This window comes from Schistocerca americana, chromosome 11 (genome assembly GCF_021461395.2).
Source record: "Schistocerca americana isolate TAMUIC-IGC-003095 chromosome 11, iqSchAmer2.1, whole genome shotgun sequence".
Classification (NCBI taxonomy): domain Eukaryota; kingdom Metazoa; phylum Arthropoda; class Insecta; order Orthoptera; family Acrididae; genus Schistocerca; species Schistocerca americana.
Genome location: NC_060129.1, coordinates 125,843,073 through 125,859,448, shown reverse-complemented (window position 1 = coordinate 125,859,448; position 16,376 = coordinate 125,843,073). Strand labels below are relative to the sequence as shown.

Sequence of the window (16,376 nt, the reverse complement as noted above, 5' to 3'; positions counted from 1 at the left end):
CTGGAAGTGGCCAAAAATAATTTAATCATAACTGTGTAAAATGTATGTACATGTACATGTATGTTTCTGACACGAGAATAAATAAAAAGTAGATCTCTCTATTCTTGTGAATAAAGAACCCAGTTATTAATTGTGTGCAGTTTGTGTTATAGAAAGAGGATATCGGCCGCCAATCAACATCCTCTCCTTGCTCCCATGGTACAGCTCTACAGAGACAGCGAGACAACATAAAAATATCACTTCAGATATTTGTCCATTTATTATTTATTTTAGTGTTGATGGGCTGCACTGGACGCTACACACATGAGCAAGTTTGGAAAGGATGATGTTTTCGATCATTTTGTGGTACTGATTACCACTGGTTATATGACCACCCTTTGCCACAGAGAGACCTCATGACAGTGGACTAACCGGCCAGAGTGGCCGAGAGGTTCTAGGCGCTTCAGTCTGGAACCGCGCGACGCTACGGTCGCAGGTTCGAATCCTGCCTCGGGCATGGATGTGTGTGATGTCCTTAGGTTAGTTAGGTTTAACTAGTTCTAAGTTCTAGGGTACTAATGACCTCAGAAGTTAAGTCCCATACTGCTCAGAGCCATTTGAACCATTTTTGACAGTGGACTGTACCACCAAAACCGATCCCAATTAATAATAAATAGACATGTAACTGATGGTATTAATCATTGCTTGATTTACATTTATCAGCTGCTGCCCCAGTATCAGTTTCAAGATGCAGGCCTGAAAACTGAATAACATGTTGCCCACATGTACTACAATGGACATGATCACTGAAAATAAGCTTAGATTGCCTAAGTGTCAAAACAAATTTTGGAGCTACAAAAACTCACCTCAGCTATGATTTCTGTAGCTAATGTACCTGTTAATAGGCACAATTCAGTTTAGAGATATGATGATCATGTTATGAAAAGGAAATTAAAGAATCGCAACCTATCACAGGAAGTGACCATCAATGATGAGGTATTTTACACCACAGATTTAAAGAAACTCAGTGGCAAACATTGTAAAAAACACAAACACAAACACACATACAAACTTGCACAGAACTGGGAAAAAAAGACGGCGCTTGTCTTGTGCTTACCTTGTTCCTGGTGGTGGATCAGCGAGCAGCTTAGTTAATTCTATCACGTCTTCGGAATGAGTGCGCGCTGCATCAGCCCAACCCCGTGTGGCCATGATCTGGAAGTTGTGGGCCTTTATGAATGCGACAGAGGCAGCAGTGAGTCTCGGGCAGGAATGTCTCACTGCAAGGACTCCTGTGGTTGCTGCATTCTCGATTGCTAGCTGTGCGACCATCTGCTCCTCACACAGATCCCTCAGGGCCGACAATCCGTACTTATCAGAAGCTTCCAGCAGCTGGGGGGCCGTGCCAGACAGCTGTGGGGCCCTCAGTGTGTAGCAGTAGGCCAGCAGCTGCCTCATCACAGGCCCCTCCACGTCGGGGATGGCAACCTGTCCACTGCTGGCCTCCAGTGTGTCGTGCTGGAACATGGCGGCGAAAACAGGACTCCTGGCTGCCAGCACAGCCCCGTGCGCCACCAGCCGCGTGGTGCCTGCCGCTAGTATCACCACGGCTCTGTCACCAGCATCTAAGAGGTCACCCAGGTCCACGGCTGCAGTCTCTTGAACCTCATTAATTTCTGTCATTGTGGATGATCCTGAAACACAGCGTCACTTACAGCCCTTTGCCCTTACACTGCGCTCTCAACACTTGTATGATGCACATGCAGATCTGTATGAAGAATCATTTGATAAATGTTGACCATCACAAGTGAGTAGCTGCAAAACTAGAACAACACAATTTTCGAGGTTCCCTGTACTGCTGTGGCGCCTCCATTCCGCACAATACGTCCTCAGAATAGGTGAAGATCTCATTTGTGCCATTTTTTTTCTAGAGACCATTATCATTTGCATAACTTAATCATAGCTAACAGTTGGTTCAAGAATCATGAAAGAAGGTTGTATACATGGAAGAACCCTGGGGATACTAAAGGGTTTCAGACAGATTATATAATGGTAAGACAGAGATTTAGGAACCAGATTTTAAATTGTAAGACGTTTCCAAGGGCAGATGTGGACTCTGACCACAATCCATTGGTTATGAACTGTAGATTTAAACTGAAGAAAGCGCAAAAAAGTGGGAATTTAAGGAGATGGGACCTACATAAACTGACTAAACCAGAGGTTGTACAGAGTTTCAGGGAGAGCATAAGGGAACAATTGACAGGGATGGGGGAAAGAAGTACAGTAGAAGAAGAATGGGTAGCCTTGAGGAATGAAATAGTGAAGGCAGCAGAGGATCAGGTAGGTAAAAAGACGAGGGCTATTAGAAATCCTTGGATAACAGAAGAGGTACTGAATTTAATTGATGAAAGGAGAAAACACAAAAATGCAGCAAGTGAAGCAGGTAAAAATGAGATCGACAGGAAGTGCAAAATGGCTAAGAAGGGATGGCTAGAGGACAAATGTAAGGACGTAGAGGCTTATCTCATGAGGGGTAAGATAGATACTGCCTACAGGAAAATTAAAGAGACCTTTGGAGAAAAGAGAACCACTTGCATGAATATCAAGAGCTCGGATGGAAACCCAGTTCTAAGCAAAGAAGGGAAAGCAGAAAGGTGGAAGGAGTATATAGAGGGTCTATACAAGGGCGACGTTCTTGAGGACAATATTATGGAAATGGAAGAGGAGGTAGATGAAGATGAAATCGGAGGTATGATACTGCGTGAAGAGTTTGACAGAGCACTGAAAGACCTGAGTCGAAACAAGGCCCCGGGAGTAGACAACATTCCATTAGAACTACTGATAGCCTTGGGAGAGCCAGGCCTAACAAAACTCTACCATCTGGTGAGCAAGAAGTATGAGACAGGTGAAATTCCCTCAGACTTCAAGAAGAGTGTAATAATTCCAATCCCATAGAAAGCAGGTGTTGACAGATGTGAAAATTACCGAACTATCAGTTTAATAAGTCACGGCTGCAAAATACTAACGCGAATTCTTTACAGACGAATGGAAAAACTGGTAGAAGCCGACCTCGGGGAAGATGAGTTTGGATTCCGTAGAAATGTTGGAACACGTGAGGCAATACTGAGTCTACGACTTATCTTAGAAGAAAGATTAAGGAAAGGCAAACCTACGTTTCTATTTGTAGACTTAGAGAAAAGCTTTTGACAATGTTGATTGGAATACTCTCTTTCAAATTCTGAAGGTGGCAGGGGTAGAATACAGGGAGCAAAAGGCTATTTACAATTTGTACAGAAACCAGATGGCAGTTATAAGAGTCGAAGGGCATGAAAGGGAGGCAGTGGTTGGGAAGGGAGTAAGACAGGGTTGTAGCCTCTCCCCGATACTATTCAATCTGTATATTGAGCAAGCAGTATAGGAAAAGAAAGAACAGTTCGGAGTAGGTATTAAAATCCATGGAGAAGAAATAAAAACTTTGAGGTTCGCCGATGACATTGTGATTCTGTCAGAGACAGCAAAGGACTTGGAAGAGCAGTTGAATGGAATGGACAGTGTCTTGAAAGGAGGGTATAAGATGAACATCAACAAAAGCAAAACGAGGATAATGGAATGTAATCGAATTAAGTCAGGTGATCCTGCGGGAATTAGATTAGGAAATGAGACACTTAAAGTAGTAAAGGAGTTTTGCTATTTGGGGAGCAAAATAACTGATGATGGTCGAAGTAGAGAGGATATAAAATGTAGACTGGCAATGGCAAGGAAAGCGTTTCTGAAGAAGAGAAATTTGTTAACATCGAGTATTGATTTACGTGTCAGGAAGTCGTTTCTGACAGTATATGTATGGAGTGTAGCTATATATGGAAGTGAAACATGGACGATAAATAGTTTGGACAAGAAGAGAATAGAAGCTTTCGAAATGTGGTGCTACAGAAGAATGCTGAAGATTAGATGGGTAGACCACATAACTAATGAGGAGGTATTGAATAGAATTGGGGAGAAGAGGAGTTTGTGGCACAACTTGACAAGAAGGAGGGACCGGTTTGTAGGACATGTATTGAGGCATCAAGGGATCACAAATTTAGCATTTAAGGGCAGCGTGGAGGGTAAAAATCGTAGAGGCAGACCAGTAACACTTGTGCGACCGCTTTGTTAAATAGCTTCTCCCTCCCACCCCCTCTCTTACCCCCAATTGCCTGAAGAACAGTAATCTCACCAATCCAGAAAACGCATAATCAGGTTTCCCTCACCAATACCGGAAAATTTCTATTAAAAATAATATGGTCTGAGCCACTTCACTTCTACCTAAGACTTCACAGCAACTGGCTGATCCTGTTATGCAGAGCATTGAAAGATGTCAACAAAACTTGTATATGCCTGTATTAGTATTAAATAAACATTGATGACATTTTCTAAGCTCATCCTCCCTGTCACCCACAATGAGACTAATTTACATCACGTTCAAAATTGCTAACAAACAGAATGATTTGTAGTCTCAAGTACAGATGATTGAATTGGTAATAACAAAGGCTGTCTACCTGCAGCAAAGACTAATGTGTAATCGAGTACTGTGCAGATCACCAGACGATTCTATTACGTAAAACATTCCACACTAAATGGCGTACGTCAGCTCTGTGAATAGCACTTGTTATATTCGTTTATAGCTCTGAAGTCAGTCACATATATTTCGTTACTGGAACCAAAGATCCAGTACCAGGAAGATGGAAGTTGTAGTGCTTTCTATTTTCTTTTTCTATTTCTATGCTCTATCCTTCCATCAAGGATTACAGTTATAATAAGAAATCTGAAACACTGGTAGGTTTGTTTGGAAATAAACTGACATTTTGCGATTTTTTATCCTTCAGTTGTTACACTTGTGACAGTTTCGTTGTGTGAGCCGTCCTGCAATCAAATCCAGATTGAACAATGCCCATACAACATATTATACAACGTGACTCATGATACACTATCTGATGAAAAGTATCCAGACACCTGGCTGAAAATGACTTACAAGTTCGTGGCGCCCTCCATCGATTATGTTGGAATTCAGTGTGGTGTTGGCCCACCCTTAGCCTTGCGACAGCTTCCACTCTCGCAGGCATACGTTCAATCAGGTGCTGGAAAGTTTCTTGGGGGTGGCAGTCCATTCTTCATGGAGTGCTTCACTGAGGAGAGGTATGGATATTGGTCAATGAGGCCTGGCAAGAAGTGGGCATTCCAAAACATCACAAAGTGTTCTGTAGGGTTCAAGTGAGGACTCTGTGCAGGCCAGTCCATTACAGGGATGTTATTGTCGTGTAACCACTGCGCCACAGGCCGTGCATTATGAACAGGTGCTGGATCGTGTTGAAAGATGCTATCGCCATCCCCGAATTACTGTTCAATAGTGGAAAACCAGAAGGTGCTTAAAACATCAATGTAGGCCTGTGCTGTGATAGAGCCACGCAAAGTAACAGGGGGTGCAAGCCCCCTGTATGAAAAAAACGACCACAGCATAACACCACAGCCTCTAAATTTTACTGTCGACACTACACTCGTTGCAGATGATGTTCATCGGGCATTCGCCATACCCACACCCTGTCATCGGATCGCCACATTGTGTACCGTGATTTGTCACTCCAAACAGCGTTTTTCCACTGTTCAGTCGTCCAATGTCTACGCTCTACCAAGCGAGGCGTCGTTTGGCATTTACCGGTGTGATGTGTGGCTTATGAGCAGCCGCTCGACCGTGAAATCCAAGTTTTGTCACCTCCCGCCTCACTGTGATAGTACTTGCAGTGGATCCTGATGCAGTTTGGAATTCCTGTGTGATGGTCTGGATAGATGTCTGCCTATTACACATTACGACCCTCTTCATCCGTCAGCGGTCTGTATCAGTCAAGAGACGAGGTTGGATGCATGCTTTTGTGCTGTACGTGTTCCTTCACTTTTCCACTTCACTATCACACCGGAAGCAGCTGACCTAGGGGTGTTTAGGAGTGAGGAAATCTTCCGTTCAGATTTATGACACAAGTGACACCCAATCACCTGACCACGTTCGAAGTCTGTGAGTTCCTCGGAGCGCCCCATTCTGCTCTGTCACGATGTCTAATGACTTCTGAAGTCGCTGATACGGAATACCTAACAGTAGGTGGCAGCATAATGCACCTAATATGAAAAACGTACGTTTTTGGAGGTGTCCAGATATTTATGATCATACGAGGTGCGGCTAGAAAAAACCGGACTGATGCTGGAAAAAACATTTATTTACAATTATTTACAATTTCATGTTATCTCCTTCAATGTCCTCTCCTCCTCGGTCTCTACACCGCTCCATACGAATTTTCCACTGTTCATAGCAATGCTGCAGATCATTTTCGGTAAGTCCATACATTACTTCCGTCGCTTTTTCTTTTACTGCTTCAACAGTCTCAAATCTAGTTCCTTTCAAAGCTGACTTGACTTTAGGGAAAAGAAAAAAGTCACAGGGGGCCAAATCAGGTGAGTAGGGTGGATGATCTAAGATGGGAATGTTGTGTTTTGCCAAAAACGTCTTCACTGACAACGCACTGTGAGCTGGGGCATTGTCTTGGTGAAGGATCCATGACTTTTTTCTCCACAAATCGTTCCGTTTTCTCCGTACTCGCTCACGTAGGGTAGCCAGGACGCTAATGTAGTAATGCTGATTCACTGTTTGTCCCTCTGGTACCCAATCAATGTGCACAATCTCTTTGATGTCAAAAAAAAACAATCATAACTGCCTTGAATTTCGATTTTGACATTCGCGCTTTTTTTTGTCGTGGAGAACCAGGAGTTTTCCAATGCATCGATTGGCGTTTAGTTTCGGGATCGTAAGTAAAAAACCATGATTCATCGCAAGTAATAACATTTTGTAAGAAGGTGGGATCACTTTCAATGTTTTCGAGGATGTCAGAACAAATCATTCTTCGGCGTTCCTTCTGTTCAATTGTGAGACACTTTGGAACCATTTTTGAACACACTTTGTTCATGTTGAAACTTTCATGAAGAATCTGCCTAACACTTTCCTCGTCAACTCCTGTTAACTCAGACACTGCTCTGATTGTTAAACGGCGATCTTGTCGAACAAGTTTACCGATTTTTTCAATGTTTGCATCAGTTTTTGCTGACAATGGTCTGCCAGTGCGAGTGTCATCACTGGTGTCTTCGCGGCCATCTTTAAATCGTTTAAACCACTCAAACACTTGTGTTCGCGGTAAACAATCATCGCCGTACACTTGTTGTAACATTACAAACGGTTCACTTGCAGATTTTCCTAGTTTGAAACAAAATTTGATGTTAACACGCTGTTCTTTCTGTACACTCAACATTTTCCGACGCACAGACAAAACGTCAACTACTTAAAACAGACGCCACGGGCAGACTCAGTGCAGGAGGCAGATGAAACTCGAGCAGTAGGCGGAGCGAGAGTCACGTGACTTTCAGCCTTGTTGCATTCGTTTTATTGTTTCACCAGTACTAGTCCGGTTTTTTTCTAGCCACACCTCGTATAGTGTATGTGGGAACTGTAACAGATAGGATTGATAGAGGAAATAGAAAAGACTCGAAGAACAACAGCATGGTTCGTTACAGATTCATATAGCAAATTTGAAAGTGCCACGGAGATGTTCAGCCATCAGGCTGCAGGAGAGGCATTGCACGTCACGGTCTGGTTTAGTGCTAAAGTTCCAAGATACTGTATGTTGCTTCCTCCTGGTTTTACCTCACAGGAAGATCATAAAGGTAAAACTAGATTCTAGCCCACAGGGATACTTCCCGGCAATCGTTCTTCCCCGTCATCCATTTGCGGCAGGAATGGTGGGAAGTGTGGTATACAGAGTGCCGTCTGCCATACACCGTAAATGGCTTGCGGAGTATAGCTGCAGATGTAGACGTAGATTCGGCACATAATACTACGAGTATTAGGCGCAAAGGCCCGACTACTGCAAAACTTGGACTCAGCGACTATGAACCTGTCGCACGCAGCAGCGTGATGGAAACTACTGCCTGCATTACATCCCTGCACTGTGTGGCTTTGCTGTACGCCGTTCATCATAGGAATAAACCTCGTGTAAACATTAGACTACGTATTCTTCCACGTTTGGTGGACACAATTGGATTTCGTTTCACATGGAGCGAAAGCCAAGCTGCAGCGAGTACCGTCAAGTACGGTACTGAAAATACGTTTTATGCTGTGCGTTACCCGTACATCGACTCAGCAATAGTACCGTGCAACAGCTTTGCCGGCGCATTTAAATTGAACAGCGCTGACCGGGCAAGTGATCCAACTAACCTGCTGTGATGTGAACAGTTGGAGTAAAGGCGTAAAAAGCGATGAGAGGAGAATAATACAGCTTTGAATGTCATTTAATTTTTAAATAGATGGAAAAAAAACGTAGTAAGACTCAGGTGATGCGCTTCTCAGGTGACCATACGGAAAAAATAACATGCTCTCGATCTTAGCTAACGTAGTATTGTAATTAAAAAAGTTCAAATGGCTCTCAGCACTATGGGACTTAACATCTGAGGTCATCAGTCCCCTAGAACTTAGAACTACTTAAACCTAACTAACCTAAGGACAAAAAAAAAATGGCTCTGAGCACTATGGGACTTAACATCTGTGGTCATCAGTCCCCTAGAACTTAGAACTACTTAAACCTAACTAACCTAAGGACATCACACACATCCATGCCCGAGGCAGGATTCGAACCTGCGACCGTAGCAGTCCCGCGGTTCCGGACTGAGCGCCTAGAACCGCTAGACCACCGCGGCCGGCACCTAAGGACATTACACACATCCAAGCCCGAGGCAGGATTCGAACCTGCGACCGTAGCAGCAGCGCGGTACCGGACTGAAGCGCCTAGAACCGCTCGGCCACTCCCGCCGGCTATTGTAATTAAAGGAAAGAGTTATAAAAATTCCTGACTTCAACAAAGGCAATTTTTCTGCATGAGCTATGTGTGGCGTAAAAGCGCGCTGCTGGTATTTTTCCGTCTAGTTAAATACTGAAGCCACTGAAGGTACTACAGGCAGTCGTCTGGTAATCTCTGAGCTGCTTCCATATCGGACTGCGAGGAATACATTACAGTACTACTACGTTGATAACAAGGCGATCACCAACAGAATCCCAAGCCACCAAAAAGTCAATATTTCCTCCTCCTCTTTTATGACGCGCTGTTCTGCATTTCGCCATCGTTCGGCGGTGATGTGTCACGAAGCTTCATGTATTAGTTCCAGTACGTTTGGCAGCTTAGATGTCTTGTCACTTCTCGCGACACGTCCCTAAACTTGGCTCCACATCAATTTTATTAGTTTCAGATTGCAGTCTTAACCTGACAACTATAAAAAAAAAAAAACGCAGCATTTAAACAGTGTGCTCTGCCCAGCAAAAATTATTATTTTCGATGTTTCTACGACCCTCTCCACCGTGGCTCGTGTGAGACCACATCTATCCCACAAAATAATGGGTATATTGTAACAAAGAGTATCTCATTTTTCATTTTCTCCAAAAAATTTGATTGTGTTATTTTTCTTAACTTCAAAATCTTTAACAATCCTTTATAAAATATCGATAATTAAGAATGTGTTTTTGGAATGAAAAGCAGAGTTATGCGTGTGATATGTAATTAGAAACTACACCTGTATTTTTCTTAAAAATGTGGTTAGGTATGACTTCTTAACCATACATTTGATAAAATTCATATTTAAATGGTTTAGGTATTCAAACCGAACAAAAAAAGAAATTGTACAACCCAACAGGTCTCGAACCGTCACGCACCAGCCCAATCGTTTCATAAATCCACCACCGTTCCACTGACGCCACAATAATAAAAGAAAAATCCTCCTTATGCTTGCTACGTATTCTTGAAAACCGTCAAAGGTGTTTTTTTTCTGTAATGTTGTGAAAAACATTTACAACAACTTGCTTCTAGCCATTAACGGTGTTCTGCGCGGGTGTTTCACTACGAAACGGGTAGCAGTGTCATCCATTTTCACGGCACGTATGATCAGCGAGACAACCAGAGCACAAGTAGCGCTTACAGAGATTGTGACTGTACACGAAATAAAAATTACATAGCTAAAGTATGCTTAATAAAAACATCGATGGCTGTTAATACATCAGAATGTCTTAAAGTTTCATTCACAGTGACATAATAATGAGATATCTAATACATAACTTGGAGCCGGCCGCTGTGATGGAGCGGTTCTTGGCGCTTCATTCCGGAATCATGCGGCTGCTACGGTCGCAGGTTCGAATCCTGCCTCGGGCATGGATGTGTGTGATGTCCTTAGGTTAGTTAGGTTTAAGTAGTTCTAAGTCTAGGGGACTGATGACCTCAGATGTTAAGTCCCATAATGCTTACAAGGGAACCTCCCCATCGCACCACCCTCAGATTTAGTTATAAGCTGGCACAGTGGATAGACCTTGAAAAACTGAACACAGACCAATCGAGAAAAAAGAAGTTGTGTGGAACTATGAAAAAAATAAGCAAAATAGACAAACTGAGTTGTCCATGCGCAAGATAGGCAACATCAAGGATAATGCGAGCTCAGAAGCGCCGTGGTCCCGTGGTTAGCGTGAGCAGTTGCGGAACGAGAGGTCCTTGGTCCAAGTCTTCCCTCAAGTGAAAAGTTCAATTTTTGTGTAATTTGGTGTATTTGGACCGTAAGTTCAGCAACAGGTGAATAGGGTACTTGCGCAAACACCGAATGTCATTACGAATTGCAGTGCGTCAGGAAAAATGGAGAAAAGACTAGTGAAAGACTTTAATGAACGTACGATTGCTCCTTACGCGGACAAAGATTTTACCTTATTCCTTGACAGCTATACAGGACAGAAAGATCAGGCATTGTACAATTTTAGTGTGGGAGTAGACGTGATTACCATTCCTCCAGGTTGTACACCTCTTGTACAACCGTTAGATGTGTTTGGTTTTCGGCAAGTGAAATACTTGGTGAAAAGATTCTATGATTTTGCGAAGCTGCACAGATACACAGAACAGTATTGTTTACGTGATCGTGTGTCAATTATCAAAGTTCAGGCACTCACACATAATCAACTTCGCTCTCCAAAATTCCAGGACATGTTCAGATTTGCTTGGACATATGCAGGATTTGACGGTCTACATACGGAAAAATTTAAAACGTTAAAAACGTATGTTTTGACAGAGCACAGGGAAAACTATGCGACTGTGAAACTGTTGCATTCATTTGTCGCAGTTTATGTGACAAACTCTTATGTTTTCATCACTGTTTTGGGAATGATTATCACATCCACAAGAAAACGTAAATCGGGCAAGGTAGAAGAATCTTTTTACCCATTCGCCAAGTGTACAAGTTAGGTGGGTCGACAACATATTCCTGTCATGTGACGCACATGCCGTCACCAGTGTCGTATAGAATATATCAGACGTGTTTTCCTGTGGAGGAATCGGTTGACCTATGACCTTGCGGTCAAATGTTTTCGGTTGTCATTGGAGAGGCACGTCCTTTCGTCTATTAATCGTACGGTTTTGCGGTGCGGTCGCAAAACACAGACACTAAACTTATTACAGTGAACAGAGACGTCAATGAACGAACGGACAGATCATAACTTTGCGAAAATAAAGAAAGTAAAATTTTCACTCGAGGGAAGACTAGAACCAAGGATTTCTCGTTCCGCAGCTGCTCACGCTAACCACGGGACCACGGCGCTCCTGAGCTCACGTTCTCCTTAATGTTGCCTATCTTGCAACTGGACTACTCAGTTTGTATATTTTGCTATTTTTTTTCATAGTTCCACGCAACGTCTTCCTGTTTTCTCGATTGGTCTGTGTTCAGTTTTTCAATGCCTATCCACTGTGCCAACTTATAATTAAATCTGAGGGTGGTGCGATGGGGAGGTTCCCTTGTTAGAGCCATTTGAACTATAACTTGGACCTACTTCCAAGAGCGGAACGACGCCAGTATACTGCGGACCAATGGACTTCGACTGCTGACCAATCATCGCGTCTGTGTTTGTTTACATCAGGTTTATTCTTATGATGAACGGCGCATAATTACAGAGCTGCTGTACGAGTCTAAAGTTGGAAGAGGAATTACGCAGTGACAGCAGCTGCCCATTACATCTTAACAGAGAGAGTACGTAGTGCAGTGCCTGTTCTCACCCTGGAGTCGCAGAAGAGTTTCGTGAGGGAGTGGGCCCCGTCGCACAGCCTCCGGAATTGCAGTGTAGGCGCACAGCGTGGCTGCTCCCTTATACACCTGTGGCCACGTGACGTCACCGCGTCTTGCACATGTCCGGCGCGTGACCGCCCCGAGATGGCGTGTCAGCTGCTGACTTTTTATTTTTTATTTTTTTTTACTTTATTGTTATTTTAAAGCCTGTACAACAGGCAGGCTGTCAACAGCACACTACGCTGCTCTTCAGCCATAGAATATACAAGCAGAAAAAACAGGAGAAGACACATAAGTTACAGAATGTGGGCAATAAAACAGGAGACACATAGAGACAAACACGGAGCCGTTCACACTCGTCGATAATCCACACTGCTAACTGATGAGACGACGCACAAACACTGAAGATGACGATGGCACTGGTGAACGAGGGAGTGTGACGGGGAACACTGAACACTAAACACGACGGCACACACTAGACACTGATGGCGATGATCTCCGGCGCGCGAATGTTCACTATGCGTGTGCGAGTCCGGGGACCTGCCAAGAGAGGAGGAGGAGGAAGGGGAGTGGGAGAGGGAGAGGGGAGAGCAGAGATGCCACGGGCAGGGGAGAAAGGGGGGAGGGAGGAAGGGGGAGGGGAAGCCCGGGGGGAAGAGTGGTGGAGGGAGGGGACGGGGGAAAAGGAAAGAGAAGGGGAGGGAAGGGAAGAGAAGGGAGGGAGGGAGGGTGCCTAAAGGAAAGGACACCGGAAGTGGGTGGTGGGGCAGGGTCAAAGTTGATAGGAGGGGTAGATGGAGGGGAGGAGGACATCATCAGGGAGGGGGAGCTGGCGGAAGCCACCTTGGGAGAGAGTAAGGAGGGTGGAGAGATGGAGACCGGGCGGGACGTGGGAATACAGGGGCGGCAGCGGGCGGGGATGGGAGAGGATTGGGGAGACGAGCGGGTGAGGAGGATCGAGTTTACGGGAGGTGTACAGGATCCGTATCCTTTCAAGGAAAAGGAGGAGGTGGGGGAAGGGGATGAGATCATACAGGATCCGCATGGGGGAGGGGAGACGGATGCGATAGGCGAGGCGGAGAGCATGGCGTTCAAGGATTTGGAGGGATTTATAAAAGGTAGGGGGGGCGGAGATCCAGGCTGGATGGGCATAACAAAGGATAGGGCGGATGAGGGATTTATAGGTGTGGAGGATGGTGGAGGGGTCCAGACCCCACGTACGGCCGGAGAGGAGCTTGAGGAGACGGAGTCGGGAACGTGCCTTGGCTTGGATTGTACGGAGATGGGGAGTCCAGGAGAGGCGACGGGCGAGGGTGACGCCAAGGTACTTAAGGGTGGGAGTGAGGGCGATGGGACGGCCATAGACGGTGAGATAGAAATCAAGGAGGCGGAAGGAAGGGGTGGTTTTGCCTACATTGATCGCCTGGGTTTTCGAAGGATTGACCTTGAGCAACCACTGGTTACACCAAGCGGTGAATCAGTCAGCTGCTGACTATCTCGAGTGTTTACTGTCGCGTGCGACAGGCTCAGCCAACGAGAGCACTGTCTGAGTGGGCTTGTGTAATCCGCCTGACGACTGCAACGTCGACCTTTGAACCCAGGAACGCGAAATGTCGGAATGCTTACTGTAACTGAACGAAACATTTTTGCCTTCAGCTACCATACTCTTTGTTTACGATTGTACAATTTCAGCTATAGGCCATTTTCTAGTATCTAAAACGGAAGTATCATACATTGGATACAATAGCCACACTTTGTGATTCTGATGTAGGAACAAGTCATATCTGTGAATACCCTATAGTTCAACTCTTTTATCTTGGCGGTTCGCGCGTGCCCGCCCAGACGCGGTAGATTGCTGCGTTGCCAGTTGCAAACGACGCACGCGCCAAGGGAAGCAGAGCCATTGTATAGTATAGATCGCAAACTCACGTTTAGGGGGAGCGCGCAGTTCATGAAGTAAAGCCACCACGGCCGCATTAAGCCTTTCGCTGCTACAGAGACGTGCTCCCCGCCTTCCTCGATGTGCGCGATTTTGTTTCGATGTTCAACGCAGTTATTGTGCAGCATTAAATGTGTAAACCATTGCACGAAATTTTGAAGAGTTTGCAGAGGTAAAAGTCCATAGCGTATACTTTCCATATGGTCGATTTTAGTTGCCACTAGAAATTTCAAAAAATTACATTCAAACGAATAAAATTCATGAAGTAAGACACTTCGATATTGTTTTTAAATAAAGAAAATATTAGGCACCAAATAAGGTTTGAATTCAGAATCTTTCACTTAGCAGCCATACACTTTAACCATTACACTAACACAGCTCGTCATTCAATGTATCTCCCAGAGCACTTTAAAATATCACACAATATACCGACAAACACTGTTGGTATGACTATGAATTACTCACGCTTCGTCGAAGTACGATAGGAAATAACAATTACCACTGTTTTTTATTGCGAAAAAGCGATTAGTGAGAATTATACAAACACCTTTCCTCGCTATCGCCTGAATTAGGAGACTTATTGCTTGTTTGGTTTAATTAATTAATAGAATATGAAGCAATTGGTATAAAGAATGCTTTTTCCAAACTGTCTACACAAGAAAGTCTGCTATCAAGACATTGCTTTTGTTCAATTACTTTATTTATGACTGAACGTTTCTAAAACTGAAGACACTCGTCCGTGCTCTGCACTGCATTCGACCTCTGGCAACGTCGTTCTCTGTTCATTGGCTGACTGTGTTTTGTGACGTCAGATGCGCAGAACGAACCTAAACTCGGCCGCCGTCATAAATGACGCGCCCTTTAGGTGCATTTTACTTTATGGGTGATTTTTTAGTAGCAGATTATGTCATATACGTCGTTGCTCCTATGAGATCATGTTATGCTCATAAAATAATTCGAGGTGTTGATTTTGCTATTTGGGGACCAAAATGACTGATGATGGTCGAAGTAGAGAGGATATAAAATGTAGACTGGCAATGGCAGGGAAAGCGTTTCTGAAGAAGAGAAATTTGTTAACATTGTGTATAGATCTAAGTGCCAGGAAGTCGTTTCTGAAAGTATTTGTATGGAGTGTAGCCATGTATGGAAGTGAAACATGGAAGATAAATAGTTTGGACAAGAAAAGAATAGAAGCTTTCGAAATGTGGTGCTACAGAAGAATGCTGAAGATTAGATGGGTAGATCAATTAACTAATGAGGAGGTACTGAATAGGATTGGGGAGAAGAAGACTGTGGCACAACTTGACTAGAAGAAGGGATCGGTTGTAAGGACATGTTCTGAGGCATCATGGGATCAGCAATTTAGTATTGGAGGGCAGCGTGAAGGGTTAAAATCGTAGAGGGAGACCGAGAGATGAATACACTAAGCAGATTCAGAAGGATGTAGGCTGCAGTAGTTACTGCGAGATGAAGAAGCTTGCACAGGATAGAGTAGCATGGAGAGCTGCATCAAACCAGTCTCAGAACTGAAGACCACAACAACAAGAACACGCTATTTTAGGAGCACGTTACTTTCGAGCAGTTGCTGCAAAGCTCATAGTTATAACTTACTTAACTCTAGAAAGATTATAACTATTTTACAGAAATTTGCTAAACCTGTGTATGCTTTTGTTCTCAGTCTCCGCAGTGCCGTATGATTGTTAGCCGCACGTGCCGTACGCCGCACTGAATATACCGAAATGAAACTCAGTGAAATACAATTTATTAATTTATTGAATATTCATTTTTACTTACAAATTTTCACAATAAATGTTGAAAATGTCCTCCCTGTTGTTGAATACACAATTCATTCGCCTAATCATGTTTCCAAACACAATCTGTAACATTTCTTCTTTAACAGAAGCAGTGAAAGTGGATACCGCAGTTTTCAATTCATCGATGGATTTTGGACGATTTTTATAGCAGTTGCTTTAGCTGCACCCTAGAAGAAAAGTCAGGTGGTGTTAGGTCAGGCGATCGTGGAAGCCAAATTCCCTGTGAAATTATGCCATCACCAAAAACATGAGCAAGCAGTGACATTGAAACGCGAGCTGTATGTGCGGTTGCACCATCTTGTTGAAAATAACCGTTCAGTATTTCACTTAACACAAGTTCTCCTATGAAAGGGTGCAGAATATCACTGCAGTATCATTGTGCGTTTATTGTTTCATTGAAAAATATGGGACCCACAATCCGACGTCTAGAAATTGCAATCCAAATTCCTATTTTCACAGAATGAAGTGGGTCCTCGTGAATATACAATGGAGTT

General features: G+C 43.9%; 1 protein-coding gene across 1 annotated transcript in view; it reads right to left on the bottom strand.

Moving 5' to 3' along the window:
* LOC124553365 (ankyrin repeat and SOCS box protein 2-like) overlaps positions 1-16,376 on the bottom strand; it is a 149,389-nt gene that overhangs the window by 58,919 nt on the left and 74,094 nt on the right. Inside the window, exon 2 of the mRNA XM_047127237.1 lies at positions 1,097-1,673. Within this exon, the coding sequence (XP_046983193.1) occupies positions 1,097-1,673 (577 nt within the window). The remainder of the gene's footprint in view (positions 1-1,096; positions 1,674-16,376) is intronic.